The sequence below is a fragment of the Bufo bufo genome, chromosome 1 (genome assembly GCF_905171765.1).
Source record: "Bufo bufo chromosome 1, aBufBuf1.1, whole genome shotgun sequence".
NCBI classification, from domain to species: domain Eukaryota; kingdom Metazoa; phylum Chordata; class Amphibia; order Anura; family Bufonidae; genus Bufo; species Bufo bufo.
In genome coordinates this window covers 238,302,081-238,326,052 of record NC_053389.1, presented here as the reverse complement: position 1 = coordinate 238,326,052, position 23,972 = coordinate 238,302,081, and the positions used below count along the sequence as shown (strand labels likewise).

Below are 23,972 nucleotides of genomic sequence, written 5' to 3'. Positions count from 1 at the left end.
GGACAGTAATATCCAGTTGTCAGTCTATTCATGAATGTTCTGGAGGAATAACAGAGGAAGGTCGCAATACAGCGTTATTAGAAAAGAAGTTCCAAAATTGCCATTTCATGGGGAATGCAAGTATAATCAAATTATTAAATCAGATATTTTAGGACAGGTGACAGGCCCCCTTCTATGGGTGAAATGATACTTTTTGCCACTTTTCCCCAAAAAGGTAAAGTTCAGGCAGATGAAAATCTGTTTGAGAGCCACTTGAGGCGCCACCTACCATTGAGTTGTGTTGGTACGTGGGACTCCTGTGGTCGCAGGTGTCTTGCGTCAACAGAGAAACTGCCTGAAATTCCTCCGACTGAGTCTTATTGGGGAAACTGGCGTGCAGGGGAAGGTGAAAGGCTGCGAGGCCTCCACTCTCCTCGTCTTCCATTTTCTGCCGGCTTGTCACCATGGCTACCTCTCCATCTGCTTCCCCATACGGAGAGGCTGGTCGCTTGGAAGACATCCTGGAAGGAACAAAAGAGGAGAAAATAATGAATCCTCCACATAAATCCTTAATGCCGTCATTGTGTTGTTAGGGTCCATTGTAACAGAAATGGCTTTTTGTGCTTAAAGCGAGCAGGAATCCGTCCAAATACCACTGCAAAGCGAACGCGGCGAGAAACAATGACCAGGCAGGTAGCAACAGAACACGGCTTGTTTGTTATGAGAATAATCAACTAATAGCGCATTCTTCTTGGCTCCTGAAATGAGAAATTTCACCTATAAAACATTATCCACTGGAGGCCGCCCCCGGGGAGAAAACGCCATTCGCGTACAATGCCTCCGAATCTGGGTTAGGCGAGCGCTGGGACATGGGAAAAAATAAATAAAAAACCTTGATCTGGAAATGTAATTTTCTAAGTAGATAAAATCTGTAGAATAAATGACAGGGGTTTTATTCAGAAGAGACTGACAGCGTCCGCGCGATGACGGGTCAACGTGGCGCCTGCCCTGACTCTACCAGGATGTCATCCTCAAGTCCATCACCGATAATCAACTTTCATGAACTTCCCACTCTAAAATGAAAAGTTCTGCAACTTTCCAATAAAGCTTGCTGTCAGTAAATGGAAACATTGCACATCCTGACCTATTCTTGCTCACGCAGCTGAGACTTTGTCGCAGTGCATCAGGGTAGACAATCCTGTGGGAGCTGATCTCCTTCCTGTTCCAGACTCTGTGTTGACACCATGTTCAATCTCTGCTTGCTGTCAGTGGGTGGAAACATTACATCCAAACCCTGATGACCATGTGCCAACCAAAGGGTCTGTTCACATGTGTGGATTTAGACACTTGTTTTACTGACGGACATTCAGATTTCTGTGCGAAGCGACAAGCTAAACACATCGGGGCACATTTACTAAGGGACTTGCGACTATTTTAAGTGTAGTCGCCAGTCCCTTTTTTTAACTGGCCATTACATCTTTGCCAGTTGAGCGGGATGGGGACGGAGTGTGGGCGTGTCGGGCATCTAGCCCTGGCAAGTTTACTAACATTTACACCTGGAAGGAGGCATACATGTTGAGGAAAAACGTGTTTTTACGCCAGACGCAAGGGCTATCACAGATGCGCCTAATTTAAGACAAGGCGCACGTTTCATCATAAATTAGATGAGTCTTATGGCAGCACAGAGGCAAAGCTAACACCGGCCTTAGTAAATGTGCGGCAGAAACCCCTCTCCTCTCCTGAGAGTTTGTTACAATGTATCACAGATCTCTAACCTGCGGCTCTCCAGCTGTTGAAGAACTACAACACCCATCATGCCCTGATGGGAGTTGCAGTTTTGCAACGGTTGGAGAGCTATAGGTTGGGGAACATTGGCCTAGACCAGGGGTAGGCACACTCCAGCTGGTGTGAAACTACATCTCCCAGCATGCATGCTTCCTATGCTCTTCTCAGAACTGTCATGGAAATGAATGGAGCATGCTGGGAATTGTAGTTTCACGACAGCTGGAGTGCGGAAGGTTGCCTACCCCTGGCCTAGACTATTAGGAAGTTGCTCTTGATTCAGTCAGTCTATATGTAGAAATGTTTGTGCCGTCTCTTCAAACGACATTTGATGGATTTGGAGACACAAGCGGGGTGGGGAATAATCATATCGCCATAATCTACGCCAAATTTAACAAACTGCATTTTTTATACCCCACGCAGTAAGTTAATACTTTTTTTTAACTAATTTTTAACACTCACAGTTCCTAATTAACATAGCTTACTACACCCATTTTCCCTTCCAGTGCTGACACCGCCATAAAAACAGAAAGGGGGTCATTTATTAAGAAACCTACTCCAGTTTTTGATGTAAAAAAAAAAAGTCACAAGACCCGTTTTTGAGACTTTTTAAACGCCTGTTTGACAAAATGTTATTGCACAAGTGTTTTCACGTATTGTGGGGGCCGACCCAGGGCTGGGACATGGGCGCCAGCAAATTTACTAACATTTATGCCTGGAAACAAGCGTCAAAGAGGAGTAAAAACCGCTCCAGCCAGGGGTGCAGTAGTCTTCACTCCAGGCGCAGACTTCCTCCAGCAGCGCAGGCGTTATAAAAGAACGGTGTAAAAAGCCATCCTTGATAAATGACCCCCATTCACTCTCCTGGTGCTGTAAAACACTGTGAATTTGCTGCATGCAGTTTTGCAACCAAAAATCTGCAGCGTTTCCGCAACGTGTGAACAAACCCAGCCCCTCCAGACCGTTCAACACTGCTGGATTTTTTGCGATCCCATTAATTTCTATGGGATGACCGCTACGTTACAATTTCCAATCCATCTGGACAAGGGTACGACCAGACTGTGCAGTGGTACCGCACGGCTATACAAGCTGCAGAGGACTCCAAACAGCTAATTAGGACCACACTGTTCAGTTGATCTGTATTGTCAAGGGCTATGCAGCAGCCACTAACAGTGCAGTTCTGCCTGCTCCTTCCCACTGAAGTGAATGGGATGGAGGAGCTGTCATTACACCTGCTCATTGCTGCAAAGTCGACGGCGAGCAGGGAAACAGTGCAGAGATGGCAGCTCGGGCAGGGTGCCGAGTTCTCTTCAATGAGCTGATCCCACTGCCCCCCATCGATCTGATACTGATAACCTATCCTGAGGATAGGTCATCAATATAGGAAACCGGACAACTCTTTCAAATTCTATGTAACCCCACAGATAATACACAATGATAACTGGTGACAGATAATATAGTAGATGTTACTGCCGATGAGCAGGCAATTATCGGAAAGGAAGCCTTCGTTCCCAATAACTGTCTGCTCGGCAGTGGAGGCGAAGAGCTGCATTCACATGCAGCGATCACCTCTACTGTATGGGAAGAGCAATGGCTACTGTTATCGCTCATCCTCCTAGAAACTGATTGTTCCTGGGCAGCAGAACACTGTTCACACAGCACAGTCTGCTGATTGAGGGGTCTTCCCCAAAGATCATTTCACCCCATGAACGAGCGTTTTTTCAGGTGATCTGCGACACACGGAGAGTTTACTTGGACCGAGCATTCGTAGGAAAGTTCCTTCCGAATAATTTGCCTGATAATTGTGCATTACCTGCAGTCCTATGTAATACCACAGATAACACAATGATAACTCTGAGTACAGATAATGTAGATGTCACCTGCAGTCCTATGTAACACCACAGATAGCACAGTGATAACTCTCTTAGTACGGATCATGTAGTAGATGTCAACTGCAGTCCTATGTAATACCACAGATAACACAATGATAACTCTGACTACAGATAATGTAGATGTCACCGGCAGTCCTATGTAACACTACAGATAACACAGTGATAACTCTCTGAGTGCAGATAATGTAGATGTCACCGGCAGTCCTATGTAACACTACAGATAACACAGTGATAACTCTCCGAGTACAGATAATGTAGATGTCACCTGCAGTCCTATGTAACACTACAGATAACACAGTGATAACTCTCCGAGTGCAGATAATGTAGATGTCACCTGCAGTCCTATGTAACACCACAGATAACACAATGATAACTCTTAGTACAGATCATGTAGTAGATGTCACCTGCAGTCCTGTGTAACACTACAGATAACACAGTGATAACTCTTAGTACATATCATGTAGTAGATGTCACCTGCAGTCCTGTGTAACACTACAGATAACACAGTGATAACTCTTAGTACATATCATGTAGTAGATGTCACCTGCAGTCCTGTGTAACACTACAGATAACACAGTGATAACTCTTAGTACAGATCATGTAGTAGATGTCACCTGCAGTCCTATGTAACACTACAGATAACACAGTGATAACTCTCTGAGTACAGATCATGTAGTAGATGTCACCTGCAGTCCTATGTAACACCACAGATAACACAATGATAACTCTGACTACAGATAATGTAGATGTCACCTGCAGTCCTATGTAACACTACAGATAACACAGTGATAACTCTCTGAGTACAGATAATGTAGATGTCACCTGCAGTCCTATGTAACACTACAGATAACACAGTGATAACTCTCTGAGTACAGATCATGTAGTAGATTCACCTGCAGTCCTATGTAACACTACAGATAACACAGTGATAACTCTCTGAGTACAGATAATGTAGATGTCACCTGCAGTCCTATGTAACACCACAGATAACACAATGATAACTCTCTGAGTACAGATCATGTAGTAGATGTCACCTGCAGTCCTGTGTAACACTACAGATAACACAGTGATAACTCTTAGTACATATCATGTAGTAGATGTCACCTGCAGTCCTGTGTAACACTACAGATAACACAGTGATAACTCTTAGTACAGATCATGTAGTAGATGTCACCTGCAGTCCTATGTAACACTACAGATAACACAGTGATAACTCTCTTAGTACAGATCATGTAGTAGATGTCACCTGCAGTCCTATGTAACACCACAGATAACACAATGATAACTCTGACTACAGATAATGTAGATGTCACCTGCAGTCCTATGTAACACTACAGATAAAGCAGTGATAACTCTCTGAGTACAGATAATGTAGATGTCACCTGCAGTCCTATGTAACACTACAGATAACACAGTGATAACTCTCTGAGTACAGATCATGTAGTAGATTCACCTGCAGTCCTATGTAACACTACAGATAACACAGTGATAACTCTCTGAGTACAGATAATGTAGATGTCACCTGCAGCCCTGTGTAACACCACAGATAGCACACTGTGATAGATCTGAGTACAGATAATGTAGATGTCACCTGCAGTCCTATGTAACACTACAGATAACACAGTGATAACTCTCTGAGTACAGATAATGTAGATGTTACCTGCAGTCCTATGTAACACCACAGATAACACAATGATAACTCTGACTACAGATAATGTAGATGTCACCTGCAGTCCTATGTAACACTACAGATAACACAGTGATAACTCTCTGAGTACAGATAATGTAGATGTCACCTGCAGTCCTGTGTAACACCACAGATAGCACACTGTGATAGATCTGAGTACAGATAATGTAATAGATGTTACCTGCAGTCCTATGTAACACCACAAATAACACACAGTAATAACTCTCTGAGCACAGACAGTATAGCAGATGTTACTTGCAGTCCTATGTACCACCACAGATAAGAGTGATAATTCTCTGAGTACAGATAATGTAGTAGATGCTACCTGCAGTCCTATGTAGCCCCACAGATAACACACAGTGATAACTCTGAGTACAGATAGTGTAGCAGATGTTACTTGCAGTCCTATGTAACTGGCAGTGTCCACTATCTTGCCATAGATTGTATTTGGATTGACAGGATTATCGTTGCAGGTTTGGGCCGAGCAGATATGAGGTCAGTTCCGAGATAAACCTCATAGATTGTATCCCCCCCAATGTCAGCCAATATAGCCACCATCACTGCAATAACTTTTTCATCTGTATCTGCTCCTCTAAGAGGATTAGAGCGAGCGGCGGCCATGCACACCTCATAATGTGATAACCATGTGTCTCCGGGCTCAGCAATCTCACTGCGCTTTGTTTAAGCAGATTATGGAATCACAAGAACATGGCAGCAGATAACCTTTCCCGGAACACAAGGGGTTAATCACAGAGCACCATCTAGTCCTGAAAGCTAGGTCCACGGGAAAATGAGAACAAACATGGAGCCTATGTATGGAGACCGTGCAGATCTTATTGAGCTTGAAGGCCTGGCTTGCTGGCTGCTCCTACAGCACATGGGGACCCCCCAAGCTCTGCTGTAGGGGTCTACACCCTACACAGATATTACACACACTCTATGCAACAGACTTGTGGAAGAAAATTCTCTGACTGTCTCACTCATGTGAATGGGGCTTGAAGAAATCTTCGTGCTGACCCCTAAAACAACCCCATTCACACGCATTGTTGATATGCAACAAATCTGCTGCATGTGAACATTGCCTTAACAGCATGAGGGAGAAGTGGCTATTATTGGCAGGGACGTGTGACCCCTGTGGGGCGCAGGAGCAGCAGCAGTTGTTGTTGTCCCTGTGTAGATCTGACACCTCCTCGGCAGAAGGAATCTGGCAGGAAGGTGAGAAGAGCCGCGTCACCTCATACAAAGCCAAAATCCATGTGTCCCTGTGAGAGGTGCGATTCCCAGAAAGCCCAGCCCCAGCTGAGTAAACCTGAGAGCGCGGGCGGCTGTAAAGCGGCGAGTGTCAGCACATAGGACAAGGTGCTAAGTGGTAATGAGCCCCTGTTTATCTACAATCACCCCCATCGTGTACTCTGCTGATCACAATCCAGTCCTTCATTCAAACACCTTTCACCCATACGGTATTGGCCAGTGCACTGATTTGCAGCCTGAATACTGTGTGAGAGGCATGTGTCAGTCTTTACTGTAGATCTGGCATTCTATTCATGAATCAGGCTGACTAGAGTTCTAGATTACTCGCAGCACAGCCAGATCACCAGTAATAATGCTGGGTCTGTGATGAATCCTAGGGGGTGCTCTGGACCCCTACGGTCTGTGCAGCACAGGGCGGTTAGTAGGGGAGTTGGAGCTGCAGGGCCCAATCTGTGGAATTTCAGGAATTGAAGCAGGAGAAAAAGTCTTAAGATTCATTGACTGACAGCAGCACCTACGGGCTCTCTCCAAACCCAGTGCCCCCCTTCTAATGAAGGAGGTCTTGTTGCAATGTATCAGTGTAGACAATCCTCTATGAGCCGAATCTCTCTCCATGCTGAGCGCTCTTACCTGCTCTGACACATGGTAGGAACCCCTATACAGCACAACTGAATGCTCCCACTCACTGACAGCAAGCAGAGATGGTGGAATTGAAATATTAGAAAGCTGTGGAACTTTTTTAGTGACGGATGATAATTGTGTGAGGACATGTGTGCACCACATTCCACCCCAGCTGCGGCCCTCATGCAGGAGCTGTGTTCTGTCTGGTAATAATGAGGATGAAGTGTCGGCCGTACTCTAAAGCCACTCAGATTTAGCCAGGTTCCCACAGGACGTGTCTCATTGAGCGCCATTCACCAAGTGGCTTAAAAATCTATTCTGTGAAATGCCATAAATGGACGCAGATGCTGAGGGAGGAGAAGTCCACAGCGGTGATCCCTCAACAAAGACCCCTTCGCCACAGACACAAGACGTCCACTGCAGCCTGCCCTACATGTCTTCCAAGATTGGCATCTAACGGCCCATACTGTGGGGTTACGGGGGAAATCTGGGGCCTGCCAGTTACCACATCTCTGTGAGTGACCAATGCTGACCCACGTGAGGGAGCGGCTGATACTAGTGTCATATATGATGAAAATGTCTCTGGAGGTTCTAAGCACTGGAGATATAATATATAAGTAGTGATCATGGGGGTCAGGGTGGATTCGGCACTCCATTGAGGAAAACTACAGTCACTCTCTGCTCAGTGTGGAATTGCTAATAACAGGCAGAAAAAGACAGCAATCGTCTGTCCTACAGGAAGCCTTGGGCCCAGCAGCTACAACTTCCCAACAATCACCTGCCACATCCGGCTGTGTAATATAGCCTTAAAGGGCTTCTGCAGTTTTTTTAAACTGATGATCTATCCTCTGGATAGATCATCAGCATCTGATCGGCGGGGGTCCGACATCCAGGACTCCTGCAGATCAGCTGCTTGAGAAGGCAGCGGCGCTGGCAGTAGCGCCGCGGCCTTCTCGCTGTTTACCACAAGCCCAGTGATGTCAAAACTAGTATTAATGGCCTGGGAGGGCTAAGCTCTGTTCACCTGAATGGAGCTTAGCCCGGCCCAGGCCATTGATACTAGTCGTGACGTCACTGGGCCTGCGGTAAACAGTGAGAAGGCCGCGGCACTACTGCCAGCACCGCTGCCTTCTCAAACAGCTGATCGGCGGGGGTCATGGGTGTCGGACCCCCACCGATCAGATGCTGATGATCTATCCAGAGGATAAAAAAACTGCAGGACCCCTTTAAGTCATACTCAGATCTTGTACTATGAACTGTTCGCTGTACCATAGGGGTCACAAGGAGGCAGCACGGTAGGGTGTTCGGAGTCTATCCCCTAACACATCACTCTACAGTATATACTATAAACAGGAGATGGGTGACCCATCAGTCATGTATTATTATTTTATGCTCAAAAAAATTAAGGGAATACTTCAGGATTATGGTATAACCCCAAGTCTCTTAAACTTCAGGGATATCAGTCTGTCCAGTAAGGGAATGGCCACACATTCAGGGTTTTTTGAGGCAGTTTTGGAAGCCAAAATCAGGAGTGGATCAAAAAGTGGAGAGAAAGTACAAAGAACAGATATAACTTCTCTTCTTTTTTGAATCCACTCCTGGTTTTGGCTTCAAAAACTGCATAAAGAAACCCAAGCATGTGGCTTCGCCCTTAGGCTACCTGCACAAGCTGCAGATTAGGTGTGGTTTTTTCCGCATTACCACAGGACCAGCAAAGTGGATGAGATTAGACAAATCTCATGCACACTTTGCGTATTTTTTTTTTTACAGTGAGTAAATTGACCTGCAGTGTAGATACTGAAATCTGCAGCATGTCAGTGGTTTATTGAAATCTGCAGCATGTCAGTTGTAGATTTCACCCTCTGCAATGCAAATGGTAAGATCAGGGCAAAACCACATCAAAATCCCCAAGTAAGGGTACTTTCACACTAGCGGTTTTCTTTCCGTCCTAGGGGCTCAATACCGGAAAAGAACTGATCAGGCATATCCCCATGCATTCTGAATGGAGAGCAATCCGTTCAGGACGCATCAGGATGTCTTCAGTTCAGTCTTTTTGACTGTTCAGAACGGAGATAATACTGCAGCATGCTACGGTTTTATCTCCATCCAAAATTGAACACTTGCCTGAATGCTGGATCCGGATTTTTTTTCCATAGGAATGTATTAGTGCCGGATCCGGTATTCAAAATAAGCGCAGACCGAAAAAATATGTGAAGAAAATAAATGCCGGATCCGTTTTTCCAGATGACACCGGAAAGACGGATCCAGCATTTCAATGCATTTGTAAGACGGATCAGGATCCTGATCAGTCTTACAAATGCCATCAGTTTGCATACGTTTTGACGGATCCGGCAGGCAGTTCCGGCGACGGAACTGTCTGCTGGAATCCTCTGCCACAAGTGTGAAAGTAGCCTAACACGTTCAGATTTTAGAGTGGAAACACAGAAATCCACACGAAAATTTGCGCAGAAATTCGGTTTTCAAAATCACATCCATGTGCAGGTAGCCACGGGGTACGACCACGCGGCACAGCTGTGTCGCTATTGCGACATGGCCACGTTACATTTGGGTACTATTAAAGGGGTAGTCTGGGACCCACACATCTGCTCCCCTAGGATGGCACATCAGTACATGAGGAGAATGTAGATCACACCAGTACATGTACATGGGCAATTACACAAGGAGAGCTGGACGGGACCATAGAAGGCATCAAACCAACATTAGGACCAGGAGGAGCACTACCAAAGACCTATGAAATGACCTCCAGCGGACTACTGAACAAAATGTCAGAAAGAGGCTCCATGAGGGTGGCATGGGGGCCTGACATCCTATAGTGGGACCCATGCTCCCAGCCTAGCACCATTCGCTAGAGAACACCAGAGTTGACAGGGAGGCCATTGGTGTCCACCTCTCTTCACAGATGATAGCAGGTTCACAGTGAGCACATGTGACCGATGTGAATAATTCTGGAGACACCATGGGGAATGTTATGCTGCCTGCAACATCATCCAGCATGACCGGTGTGGCAGTGCGTCAGAGATGGTCTGGAGAGGCATATCCATGGAGTGTCACACAAAACCTCCACCTGATAGCCAATGGTACCCCGACTGCTGTTAGGTACCAGGATGAAATCCTCAGAGCCAGTGTCAGACCTTGGGTCCTGGGTTGACATCATGTGACCAATCAGAGTGCAGTTCCTGGATGAGGAGGACACTGATGCCATTGACTGGCCCTTGCGTTCTCCTGACCTGAATTCACATGAGATCCTCTGAGACATTCGGTGCATCCAATGCAGCACCACGGACTGTGCAGGAGCTCACTGATGCCCTGACCTAGGTCTGGGAGTAGATCCCTGAAGGACACCATCCACCGTCTCCCCAGGAGCATGCCCAGATGTTGGCATTGCATAAAGGCTCATGGGGGTCATGCACATTATGAGTTGCCATGATGAAATTCACACAGATTGGATCTGCCTGTCATTTGAATTTTACACTTTTTGGGGAGATTTTCAATCCAGACCTCTACAGTTAATGATTTGGGTTCCACTGACTGTTGACGGGTATTTTGTTCTCAACGAATCACCCAATTTAGATCAGTAAGGGTGCCCTCACACAGTGCAAAATTTTCAGCAACAAAATTTTAAGGTGCGGTTACAAAGTTGCGTTTTATGCTGCAGATTTTTCCGCAATGGAATAGGATGGGTATTTCTTTGTGAATTATGTTGTGGATTTCTGTGCGGATTACATCTCCATTGAAATGAATCATGAAATCCACAGCCAAGAAAACGGGTATTGACACTTTTCATCCCCATAGGCTAACATGGGGGATGTCTTTATGTTGTGGAATATTCCACGATGTTTGAGGGTGCCCTAAAGATCTTCAACCCGTTCATTATGATCTAATGTGTGATTTACGCGTTCCTTTTTTTCAGCAGTGTATTATAAGCAGATTGGATAAGAATTAACCCCCCACATCTTCAGATTATGACCGACCCTCACCTCAGGAGCAAATTGGTGGCAGTGTCGCACGTTTTGGCTGAGCTCCTATGGCTGGTTAGGCTCAGAGGTGTTCAGTGATGCGATGAAGGTGATGATGATGCTACAACCAGGAGATGAATGGCATAAAAGAGGTGGGGGGAGGCAGCAGCAGGTACCGGAGACTTTGCCGCTACTCTGGAAACAAACCACTTGGCCTTTGAAGCTGACAACTGTTCATTGAGGAGTACGGAGACGCTGGGTGGGTGCAGGGGGTGACTGTGATGGTGACCCCACTCTCTGAGAGAACAGAACACGGATTTGTCATTGAACGCGTGCTCAGAAGTTCACTCGCCAGTACGACGGGAGCCGCGAGGCAGAGGCGCAGTATGAGCGGCAGACGTGAGGCGTATCATGTCCCCGCTGCTGACGTCAATCACACAGCCTTCACTCCTACAAACCATTCTAATTACAGTGACCCCCATGTTGATGAAGAAGGTCATTATAGCGTCCTCCGGGGGCCACAGAGATGAGCAGTGTGAAGCCAGAGGGGGACAGAAGATACAAGCAGCCGAAAGATGTCCCGGGCTACGAGGCAGATGCTGCAGACAAGGTCTCACCTACAGCTACACGGATACAATGCCCAGTGGTTATATGGAGCAATTCGTGGGCTGCATAACAAGGCAGATGCGCCATGCAGGACTCTGGGAAAGCTGGGTAAGAACCAATAAGGCTGGACATTACAGGACTTGTCTTCTAGGTGTGAAAGGTATCACTGAATAACTATGGATAGGACAGTTCGGCCACTCAGGACTCTAGGAAAGCTGGGTGGCTGAAGGAACCCTTATGACATCCATACAGATGGTCAGTTAGCATCACCAAAAGTAACAAAAAAAGACTGAAGCTCTGGATGTGACTGGAGAAAAAGACATAATATAACAGCAAAAATAGAAAAACGACTGGCACTCACTATGTCTGATATAATCTATATTATTTTATCTATATTCTTTTTGGACTGATTGAGTGAACAGTTTTTCGACAAGAGCACCCTTACCTCATTTAGGGGGGTGGTGAGCTATCAACAAACTTTCCAAATAATATAACAGCAGCATGGTGAATGCAGCTCTGGAGGTGACTGTAGAGTCAGACATGATATAACTCACAATCCGTAAAGTGAAGCAACAGATCAGAATTGCTCAACATTATAAGGAGATGTACCCTGTAGCTTACGATTTAATAGACTGTCACAGAATGAGACGATAACATTCCAGAGACCCGGGAACATTTCCTGCACCTCGAGACATGAATATAACGGAACACAACTTCCATGAAGACACCGGACATTCATGACCCTACTTGTGAGGAGCTAAGATTAGGAGAAACTATCCTGTGCAGATCAAACATCACATAACCCCGAAGAAGACAACACCACCCTAAAGGAAGCACTGATAGTACTCCAAGTGTCAGCATGTCACTATCCTGCCCCCCAAATGTCAACTTGTCATTGTCCTGTCCCCCAAGTGTCAGCGTGTTATTGCCCTGTCCCCCAAGTGTCAGCATGTCATTGTCTGCACCCCAAGCGTCAGCATGTTATTACCCTGTCCCTCAAGTGTCAGCATGTTATTGCCTTGTCCCCCAAGTGTCAGCATGTTATTGCCCTGTCCCCCAAGTGTCAGCGTGTTATTGCCCTGTCCCCCAAGTGTCAGCGTGTTATTACCCTGTCCCCCAAGTGTCAGCGTGTTATTGCCCTGTCCCCCAAGTGTCAGCGTGTTATTGCCCTGTCCCCCAAGTGTCAGCGTGTTATTGCCCTGTCCCCCAAGTGTCAGCATGTTATTGCCCTGTCCCCCAAGTGTCAGCATGTTATTGCCCTGTCCCCCAAGTGTCAGCGTGTTATTGCCCTGTCCCCCAAGTGTCAGCATGTTATTGCCCTGTCCCCCAAGTGTCAGCGTGTTATTACCCTGTCCCCCAAGTGTCAGCGTGTTATTGCCCTGTCCCCCAAGTGTCAGCGTGTTATTACCCTGTCCCCCAAGTGTCAGCGTGTTATTGCCCTGTCCCCCAAGTGTCAGCGTGTTATTGCCCTGTCCCCCAAGTGTCAGCGTGTTATTGCCCTGTCCCCCAAGTGTCAGCGTGTTATTACCCTGTCCCCCAAGTGTCAGCATGTTATTGCCTTGTCCCCCAAGTGTCAGCATGTTATTGCCCTGTCCCCCAAGTGTCAGCATGTTATTGCCCTGTCCCCCAAGTGTCAGCGTGTTATTACCCTGTCCCCCAAGTGTCAGCGTGTTATTACCCTGTCACCCAAGTGTCAGCGTGTTATTACCCTGTCCCCCAAGTGTCAGCGTGTTATTGCCCTGTCCCCCAAGTGTCAGCGTGTTATTACCCTGTCCCCCAAGTGTCAGCGTGTTATTGCCTTGTCCCCCAAGTGTCAGCGTGTCATTGTCTGCACCCCAAGTGTCAGCATGTCATTGTCTGCACCCCAAGTGTCAGCATGTCATTGTCCTGCCCCCCAAATGTCAGCTTGTCATTGTACTGTCCCCTAAGTGTCAGCATGTAATTGCCCTGTCCCCCAAGTGTCAGCGTGTTATTGCCCTGTCCCCCAAGTGTCAGCATGTCATTGTCCTGCTACCCAAGTGTCAGCATGTCAATGTCCTGCTTCCCAAGTGTCGGCATGTCATTGTCCTGCTACCCAAGTGTCGGCGTGTCATTATCCTGCTCCCGAAGTGTCAGTGTTTCATTGTCCTGCCTCCCAAGTGTTGACATGTCATTGTCCTGTACCCCAAGTATCAGCAGGTCATTGTCCTATCTCCAAGTGTTGGCGTGTCACTGTTCTGTATCAGGTAAATAGCTCCTGACTTCTAGTGCTTCTGCTTCCTCCAGGTGGAAACAATCGGGGGTGCCTCGGGCGCTCTCCAGAAGAATGATATCGGGATGTATGGGCGCATTGAAGCCGCTTCTGTAGGCACTTGATAACATGTCACACTGCAGTTATTCCCGCTGCTGCGACCTCTCTTTATGATGGGGGAACCCTTCACTAAGGTGGCGGATTTACACAGGAAATGGCGGGGTGCACTTCACAATAACATAATAACACTCATTAATATTATTTTTTTAGCCACTTAACATAGAAAATAGAACGTGTCGCTGCCACAATGTGGCTAAATAAAGTATTAGCAGAATAATGGAAGGTTTTGTTAGTACACAGCAGAGGGAGCAGGTTTTATTGAGCGCACATCTAGAAATTCCAGATCGGAGTTAACCCCGCGCTGTCTGAGCCTGTCAGTGAATAACCACCACTTTTCTGTGAGGCAGACGGATTCTACTCCCAGGGGACACTCCGGATAAAAGAGCCTTTGTTTCTAGACTTGTAAAATCCCCACTTACAGGAGAGTCTCCCCCAGTCCCAACATCTGGACACTCGGATACTTAGCGAGAAACGTCTCAGGGCTAAAAAAAAAAACAGACTGGTAAGTAATAGCGCCAACAGAGACGGAAGCAAGGAAACTATACATAGAACTGATACAAACTGCCTAAAACTTACAAGCCTATGATTTAAAGGGATACTGCACTTGCACTCCAAGTCATTTCCATTTATTGTTCTCTGTTATCAGCCACTTCAGGCTGGCATAAGGCAGGAGAAACAGCTAAAACAATCTACAGCTAGTATTCAGTTATCCCTTCTTACCTAGATAACAGGGAAGAATAGACTGCATTCACATATCCTACAGCCAGCCTCTGGCTGATAACAGGGAGCACCAGACTTCATGCACCGCACAGGTGGATCTAGTGTCCCTTTAATTTGCAGCCACGACATGTTGGTGTGTCTCCTGGGCCAGAGTGGGCGAGGATAACCACAGTTCTGGTTACTGGGGTCACCGGCAGCAGCTGAAATCTGTCGCAGGACGCGGCCACTCAAAACCCAGGTCAACACTCTTTAGGACAATGTCAGGAGTCCACAAGCCAAACCGCAGGTGGTGAAAACCCCAGAATGTTCCCACCAAAACAGAAATAGTGGCCCCAATCCAATGCCCAAGGGAGTATCTGAAAAAGCCGAGGCAGTCGTGTAGCGATGGTTTACCGCAGTGTCTTGTGGTCGTGTTGTGTAACTGAAAGCATTGTCTCCAGGCGCTAGGAAAAGAGATGCCTAACCCAAAGAGCTTACAATCTACAAGTGGACCCTCCTGCCTGAGAGGAAAGCCATATGATGTCATCCAACTGTACATAATGTCTCACAGGGTCATGAACATGAGGGAAAAAACTGAAAACTCCTCCTGCGACTGTGTCAGCCTTCACTGAAGTTCTGGAATTCTATTCATGAAGCAGGGAGGTTAAGATGAACTGTGGACGGACACAGTCATTAGGGCGGGTCTGGCCTGTACGCAGCGCTTCTTGGTGTTCCTGTGCCTTTAAGCACAATCTGCTGTGTGCATCTAAACCGTGCTTTTACAGGCCGGCAGCAGAACAAGATGTCAGCCTCGCGCATTTACACCACAAGACGGGGGAATAAAGAATGCATTAAGCAACTGAAATCAATAAATAACTTTATAGGAATTCCTTCCATTTACCACCTATTGCTTTTAATGCTGCACACATGCGGGACGTGACGCAGTCGTAGCCCCGTGTAATTCAATCCACCGCATTCGCACACTTGTAAAATCTGCGGATTAGGAATGTGCCAAAACCAGAGCCGGGCTCCTGTGCCGAAAATCAGGCAGCAAAATAACATTCAGCTGCAGACACCAACATCAGAGACTCTGTACAGAGCTGTGGTGAGGCAAGGGTTAAAGGTTACACTGCATCCTGGCAGCAAAATAGTTAAATGGAGATTACTTTACCACCAGATCCAATAAATCACATCTAATAATGACAGCAAATCACCGTGTCACCCCCTCCTAGAAGAGACATGGACTCCCAACAGTGGGAGAGTGACAGGTTACAGATTTACATAGATCAGACAGACAGACATGCCCCCTAACATGCTGAAGATGTAGCTTCCCAACAGCTGGAGAGCAAAAGGTTAAAGATCTATAATATCTGTAATACTACAGATCTATCTATCTATCTAATATTTCTCTACCTATCTCATATCTATCTATTATTTATCTATCTCATATCTATCTATCTATTGTAAGAAGGTACAAGGAATTATTGTGGATGATAGGTACGTGTCAACGAGGTTCCTGGCCTCGGTGGAGTAAGAGCCGGTTTTAATGTGTCAGCAGCAGTTGCTGTTTGACACCTTGGTACTTAGCATGGCTGTAATAGCTGATCCGTGACGGCTCTTATTGGGAGAAGTCAAAGTGCTGGATGGGTGACTACTCCCCACGTTCCAGGCCGGGTTTTGCCAGGCAAAAAAACAAGGCAACCACTGCCAGGTGGAAAGGATTACCTCCGTCTGACAGTGGAGCTCAGGAGGGCTGTGTGCCGAGATCTGGGTCCTGTGCTGGGCTGGAGAGCTGAGACCCGTGTGTTAGGGGAACAGGCTGCCTCAAGCCTGTATTTGAACTTTTGTTTTATTAACTTGCCATTGGGTGTGAAGTAACACCAACACTGCAAAAGTGTTTTTGGCATCATGTGTGAATAAACACTGAAGTTTGAATTACGAACTTGTATTTTGCCTCTTTACTGCGCCCGCTTATCCTAACTACCAGAGCGAATCCCCACACTATCTATCTATCTAATATAGCTATATATCTCTCATATCTGTCTATCTTGTCTGCCGGTCTATCTTTCTATCAATCCATCTCACATCTGTTTATCCGATGAGCTTGACCTACAGTAAGTAAAAATGCAACAACGAGAACAAGAGGAGTCAGAACGTGAATAATGAACCCAGATCATGATACTGATGCAGATGGAGATACATATGTAAATGTAATTTTTAAAATAGAAGTGAAAATATAGAAATTTCTAACTGGATCAGTAAGGTTTTTCCTGGAGGAACCTTTTAATGATTAACTGAAAGGATGAAGCAAAATAGCAGGTTTTCTAGACTCAACTTAGTTTTTAGAGGACATTTATTAAAACAGGCGTAAAAGCAAAAGCATTAATGCCCATAGCAACCGATCAAATTCCACTTTTCATTTTCCAAAGGAGCTCTGAAAAATGAAAGGTGCCACCTGATTTGTTGCTATGGACAACTAAGCCAGTTTTGCTTTTCTCCAGGTTTGATAAATCTCTCCCTTTACCTTTTCTATCTGCTGGTCAAGTAGAGACTAGAGCTGTCCGTGTCATATTATTTCTCTGCTCTGTATAAATGATATGTTATAAAGATGGTGAGAGAGCGTGATCTGTAATATGTCACCACCAAAATAAATATAGCATTTTCCCCCCCAAATTTGAGACAATTATCTTTAACCTCATAAGCAGTTTTCTATTGTACTATATCAATACTGCAGTAATATAAGATTTATTCCAGCCATAAAAGTTCCGTTACTATATCACTTAAATTACACTGTACTATCAGATCACTAAATAAGTTCAGTATGTTACCAGATCGCAACATTCATCGGTTACTAATTTACCTTTATGTTACTAGAATACTAAACTACCAGATCACTGCATTCCTATTACTAAATAACATCTATATCTCACTAGAACACTATAGTACAGTACTAGATCACTACATTACTATGTTACTAAATTACATCTGCATGTTACTAGAATACTAGATCACCACATTCCTGTTACTAAATTACATCTATATCTCACTAGAACACTATAGTACAGTACTAGATCACTACATTACTATGTTACTAAATTACATCTGCATGTTACTAGAATACTAGATCACCACATTCCTGTTACTAAATTACATCTATATCTCACTAGAACACTATACTACTAGATCACTACATTAATGTTACTAAATTACCTCTGTGTTACTAGAATACTATATGAATAGATCACTCACTACACGACTATGTTACTACCCCAATATGTTACTATACTAGTTTATTATCACATTCAGAGGTCACACTACATTTTTTTTTTCAGAAGAGTAAAAATACTCCTCTGACCATTTTTGAGGAGTATTTTTACCCGAGGAGGAGTACGACATTGGCAGTAATTCAGATACATGATATATAGGCCTATACTTGCTCACATCTGCGTTGGAGGCTATGTTCCGGACCTCTATTGCAGATTCTGTCAAAAAGGTCAAACAAAAAAGCCTTGTATGTAGGACTTTTTTGTCTGGAAAAAGAGAGATCCCGAACAGAAACTGAACGGTCTCCATCATAGTCGGCGGGGTCTGTTCAGTTTCTTCCCTGTCAGTTAGGTTGGGTTCACATCACGTTTTTGTCATACATTTAATGTACACACAAAAAACGTATATATGTTACCAGACGCCTCAGACAGACGCCATACTGTGGCATCCGTCACCATAGAATTCCATTGTAAAAAACAAAATACTAAAATTATACTTTAGCCTACATATTTTTTTGCTGGACTTTGCAGGATAGAAAAATGTGGTACACTAGGCTTCCCCATCCTGCAGAATTCTGTAAAAAAAAATGAATAATTGTTTTAACAATGGATCTCCATGGTTCTGGATGCCGCAGTATGGCGTCTGGTGGTGTTGAACGTATGACAAAAACCCACTTCCAATATTTTCATTGTTCTGCTCCATTAGATGAGCAGAACAACAGAAATAAATAGCGCTGGTGTGAATGGGGCCTAACAGGTGGGTCTAACACCAGGCAATTATAGCCAAGTGATAAAGTACAGTCTAATATGGTGGATCTTCCCTGTACTTTACCACTTGGCTATAATAGCCTGCCTGCATTTACTACACGCTGCGCCACATACATCACACGCTGCGCCACATACATGTGTGTGATGTATGTGGCACAGCGTGTGATGTACACATGTGTGTGATGTATGTAGTACAGTGTCTGATGTATACGTATGTGATGTATGTAGTGCAGTATGTGATGTACACAAGTGTGATGTATGTAGTGCAGTGTATGATGTATGTAGTGCAGTGTGTGATGTATACATGTGTGATGTATACATGTATGTGATGTATGTAGTGCAGTGTGTGATGTATACATGTATGTGATGTATGTAGTGCAGTGTGTGATGTATACATGTGTGTGATGTATACATGTGTGTGATGTATACAGTGCAGTGTGTGATGTATACATGTATGTGATGTATGTAGTGCAGTGTGTGATGTACACGTGTGTGATGTATGTAGTGCAGTGTGTGATGTATACATGTATGTGATGTATGTAGTGCAGTGTGATGTACACGAGTGTGATGTATGTAGTGCAGTGTGTGATGTATGTAGTGCAGTATGTGATGTACACGAGTGTGATGTATGTAGGGCAGTGTATGATGTATGTAGTGCAGTGTGTGATGTATACATGTATGTGATGTATGTAGTGCAGTGTGTGATGTATACAGTGCAGTGTGTGATGTATACATGTGTGTGATGTATGTAGTGCAGTGTGTGATGTATGTAGTGCAGTGTGTGATGTATACATGTATGTGATGTATGTAGTGCAGTGTGTGATGTATACAGTGCAGTGTGTGATGTATACATGTGTGTGATGTATGTAGTGCAGTGTGTGATGTATACATGTATGTGATGTATGTAGTGCACTGTGATGTATACATGTATGTGATGTATGTAGTGCAGTGTGATGTATACATGTGTGTGATGTATGTAGTGCAGTGTGTGATGTACACGAGTGTGATGTATGTAGGGCAGTGTATGATGTATGTAGTGCAGTGTGTGATGTATGTAGTGCAGTGTGTGATGTACACGTGTGTGATGTATGTAGTGCAGTGTGTGATGTATACATGTATGTGATGTATGTAGTGCAGTGTGTGATGTACACGAGTGTGATGTATGTAGTGCAGTGTGTGATGTATGTAGTGCAGTGTGTGATGTATACATGTATGTGATGTATGTAGTGCAGTGTGTGATGTATACATGTATGTGATGTATGTAGTGCAGTATGTGATGTATGTAGTGCAGTGTGTGATGTATGTAGTGCAGTGTGTAATGTATACATGTATGTGATGTATGTAGTGCAGTATGTGATGTATGTAGTGCAGTGTGTGATGATCACACACTGCACTACATACATTACACACATCAATACATTACACCCTGCGCTGTCACCTTCTTCTGCAGGTCCATCTTGATGGCTGGGCTGTAAGCTTCAGCTCCTCAGCCGCCATGCTTCTCGGGGTCCTTGCGCAGCTATTACTAATATCAAATTATTACTCTGTTACTTCATCACTGCAAAGCTATTTAATTGTATCATGTCGCTAGATTGCCCCTGCTCTATACTCTGATGTTACTACCTTACTATATTACTATGTTAACAACTTTCTGTCTGAGCATTCATTTTCCTTCATACATCTGTGGAGCAAAAATGTAAAAGTTCTGTGGCAGAGACTCTTTTCCGTCTGCGTTTCATTACTAGGAAAGTTGAATTCTGCCATTTGCTTGGCCTAATACAAGCCCAGGAGCGTGGCTGAGTGCAGAGAGCGCATGAAGCATGCATCCAGAGGATTATGAGGTCGGGGATTGAAAGAAAAAGTTCTGGAGGTCTCATCTACATACAACAGATAGATCAGCCCTTTATCAGTCACACTGGGAGACATTTATGAAGACCGGCGATTTAGACGCTGGTCTTCGTCCCTCCTGCGCTGGCGGTTCATCCGTCTAAGTTATGTAGAGATGCCGGACTTTATACTTGCCCAAATCTACGCCAGCTCCCTTGCTGCTGTAGATTTAGACCATTTTCTACACCTAAAACCGGCGTAGAAAATGATAAATGAGAGACAGGACTGGCGGCCTGCCCTCCCACGCCCCCTTTTTTTAGGCCTGCCGTGAGTGGTGGAAAAAAAAAACCGCAGACTTTGGTGCAAATAACCTTTGCGCTGCAATCTGGGACATGTAAATGCCACAAAGTGGCGTATATCTGATGGCAAATGACCCCCATTGCCTCCATAGTTCCATGTAGTTAGGTCCATCAAGTTCCATCTTTCTTAGCTTGCAGGAGGAAGCTAAATACATTGCCCGGGAAACTGAAGATTGCCTTGCTTTGCCTCGCTTACATAATTCCCTTCAATGAAACGTCATTCATCAGGATGTGATTATAACTCATGGTTTTCGTCATTAGGGAAGCATCACGATCGGTTGGAGATGTCGTCATGGTATTTGACATCACGGTTATCCCACAAAAATGTATTACCACCTATTGACGCACATGTTCGGTTCCCCTCTGTGAATGGAGTGGTAGTGCGCCTGTTGGTCGACTGCTCCATACATCCATGGGTGTAACTACAGCCCTATCACTGGCTCAGGTGCAACGCTCAGTACTCCACATGTAACATAATGTAATGCTCGGTATACTATAATACTGCACAAGTGATACACTACACATGACATGGTGTAACACTCGGTATGATACAGTACTCAACATGTGACATCATGTAATGGTCAGTATGCTATAATACTCCACTAGTGATACAATGTAACACTACACATGACATTGTAAGGCTCAGTATGATATAATACTGCACAATACACATTGTAATACTTGGTATGAAATAATATGATACAATGCTCAGCACAATGTAATACTCCACATGATCCAACACTCAGTATGATACAATACTCCACATGATACAACGCTCAGTATGATCTAATACTCCACATGATACAACGCTCAGTATGATCTAATACTCCACATGATACAACGCTCAGTATGAGCTAATACTCCACATGATACAACGCTCAGTATGAGCTAATACTCCACATGATACAACGCTCAGTATGATCTAATACTCCACATGATACAAAGCTCAGTATGAAATAATACTCTACATGATCCAATGCTCAGTATGATCTAATACTCTACATGACACAACACTCAGTATGATAGAATACTTCACATGATGCTTCGCTCAATATAATACTCCAAATAATACAATGACCAGTGTGATATAATACTCCACATGAAACAACGCTCCCTATGACATAATACTCCACATGATACAATTTAACATGCAGTATGATTTAATACGTCACATGAAACAACACTCAGCATGATCTAATACTTCACATGATACAACGCTCAGTATGACATAATACTCCACAAGATACAATTTAAGATTCAGTATAATCTAATACTTCACATGAAATAATGCTCAGTATGATACAATACTCCAAATAATACAATGCGCAGTATGACATAATACTCCACGTGATACAATGTAACATTCAGTATGATATACTACTCCACATGATACAACGCTCAGTATAATACAATGTAACACTCAGTATGATATTAATTCTTTACATTTGATGCAATGTAGTGCTCAATATAATACAATACTTCCCATATGTCAAATGTAATGGTCTGTGTAATGCGCCACATAATAGGGTATAACACTCTGAATGAGATGAGGTATCATGTAACTTTGAGTATAACACTTCACAACACAATGTAATGTTACTTCACATGATACAATGTAACACTGATGTAATTCTCTACATGGTACAACGTGACATTCAGTATGATATAATACTCCATATACTATAAAGTAATATTCTGCAAGATATAAGAGTAAACATACTACAATATATGACAGTATGATTATTACTCCACATACAATGTAATGCGCCATATGATATAATACTCCACACATGACACAATCATAAAAAATGGGAGTACGATATAATAGCCCCACGTGACACAACAAAATGCTCAGTGTAATATAATGCTATAATGCTCAGCAAAATACTCTACTTTTACTCAATGTAACTCTCAGTACAATATATTTCACATGCAACCTAACGTAACGATTGCTACGATATACTTTACATGTGACACAATGTAAAGCTTGGTACAATATAATACCCCACATGTGACATAATGTAATACTTCACTTGTCGCATAATGTAATGCTTGACATGATATAATACTGCAGGTGAAACATGATGTAATGCTCGGTATACTGTACATGTGACACAACGTAAGGATACAGCGTCATGCTCAGTATAATACTCTACATGTGATACAGCGTCATGCTCAGTATAATACTCTACATGTGATACAGCGTCATGCTCAGTATAATACTCTACATGTGATACAGCGTCATGCTCAGTATAATACTCTACATGTGATACAGCGTCATGCTCAGTATAATACTCTACATGTGATACAGCGTCATGCTCAGTATAATACTCTACATGTGATACAGCGTCATGCTCAGTATAATACTCTACATGTGATACACTGTCATACTCAGTATAATACTCTACATGTGATACAGCGTCATGCTCAGTATAATACTCTACATGTGATACACTGTCAAACTCAGTATAACACTGTATATGTGATACAAAGAAACGTGGTGTAAGGCTTCATGCACATAACCGTATTTTTGTTCACATTCGATACATATTTTTGAGCACTGTGTGCTGTCCGCATCTGTATGTTGGTATCTGTGTGGAGCACAAAACACATAGAACTGTGTGAATGAGGCCTAATAGTCTACATGTGATACTATGGTATGCTTAGTATGATATAATACTCTATAGAAACATAGAATGTTTCGGCAAATAAGAACCATTTGGCCCATCTAGTCTGCCCAATATACTAAATACTATGGATAGCCCCTGGCCCTATCTTATATGAAGGATAGCCTTATGCCTATCCCATGCATGCTTAAACCCCTTCACTGTATTTGCAGCTACCACTTCTGCAGGAAGGCTATTCCATGCATCCACTACTCTCTCAGTAAAGTAATACTTCCTGATATTAC

General features: G+C 44.1%; 1 protein-coding gene across 3 annotated transcripts in view; it reads right to left on the bottom strand.

Moving 5' to 3' along the window:
- Positions 1 to 23,972, bottom strand: part of SOX5 (SRY-box transcription factor 5) — a 209,102-nt gene that overhangs the window by 173,287 nt on the left and 11,843 nt on the right. For 2 of the 3 annotated variants that reach the window (XM_040437563.1, XM_040437555.1), the window contains exon 3: positions 269 to 500. The exons of the other annotated variant lie outside the window; for it this stretch is intronic. In XM_040437563.1, coding sequence (XP_040293497.1) covers positions 269 to 500 — 232 coding nt within the window. The remainder of the gene's footprint in view (positions 1 to 268; positions 501 to 23,972) is intronic. 3 annotated transcript variants of the gene reach the window in all.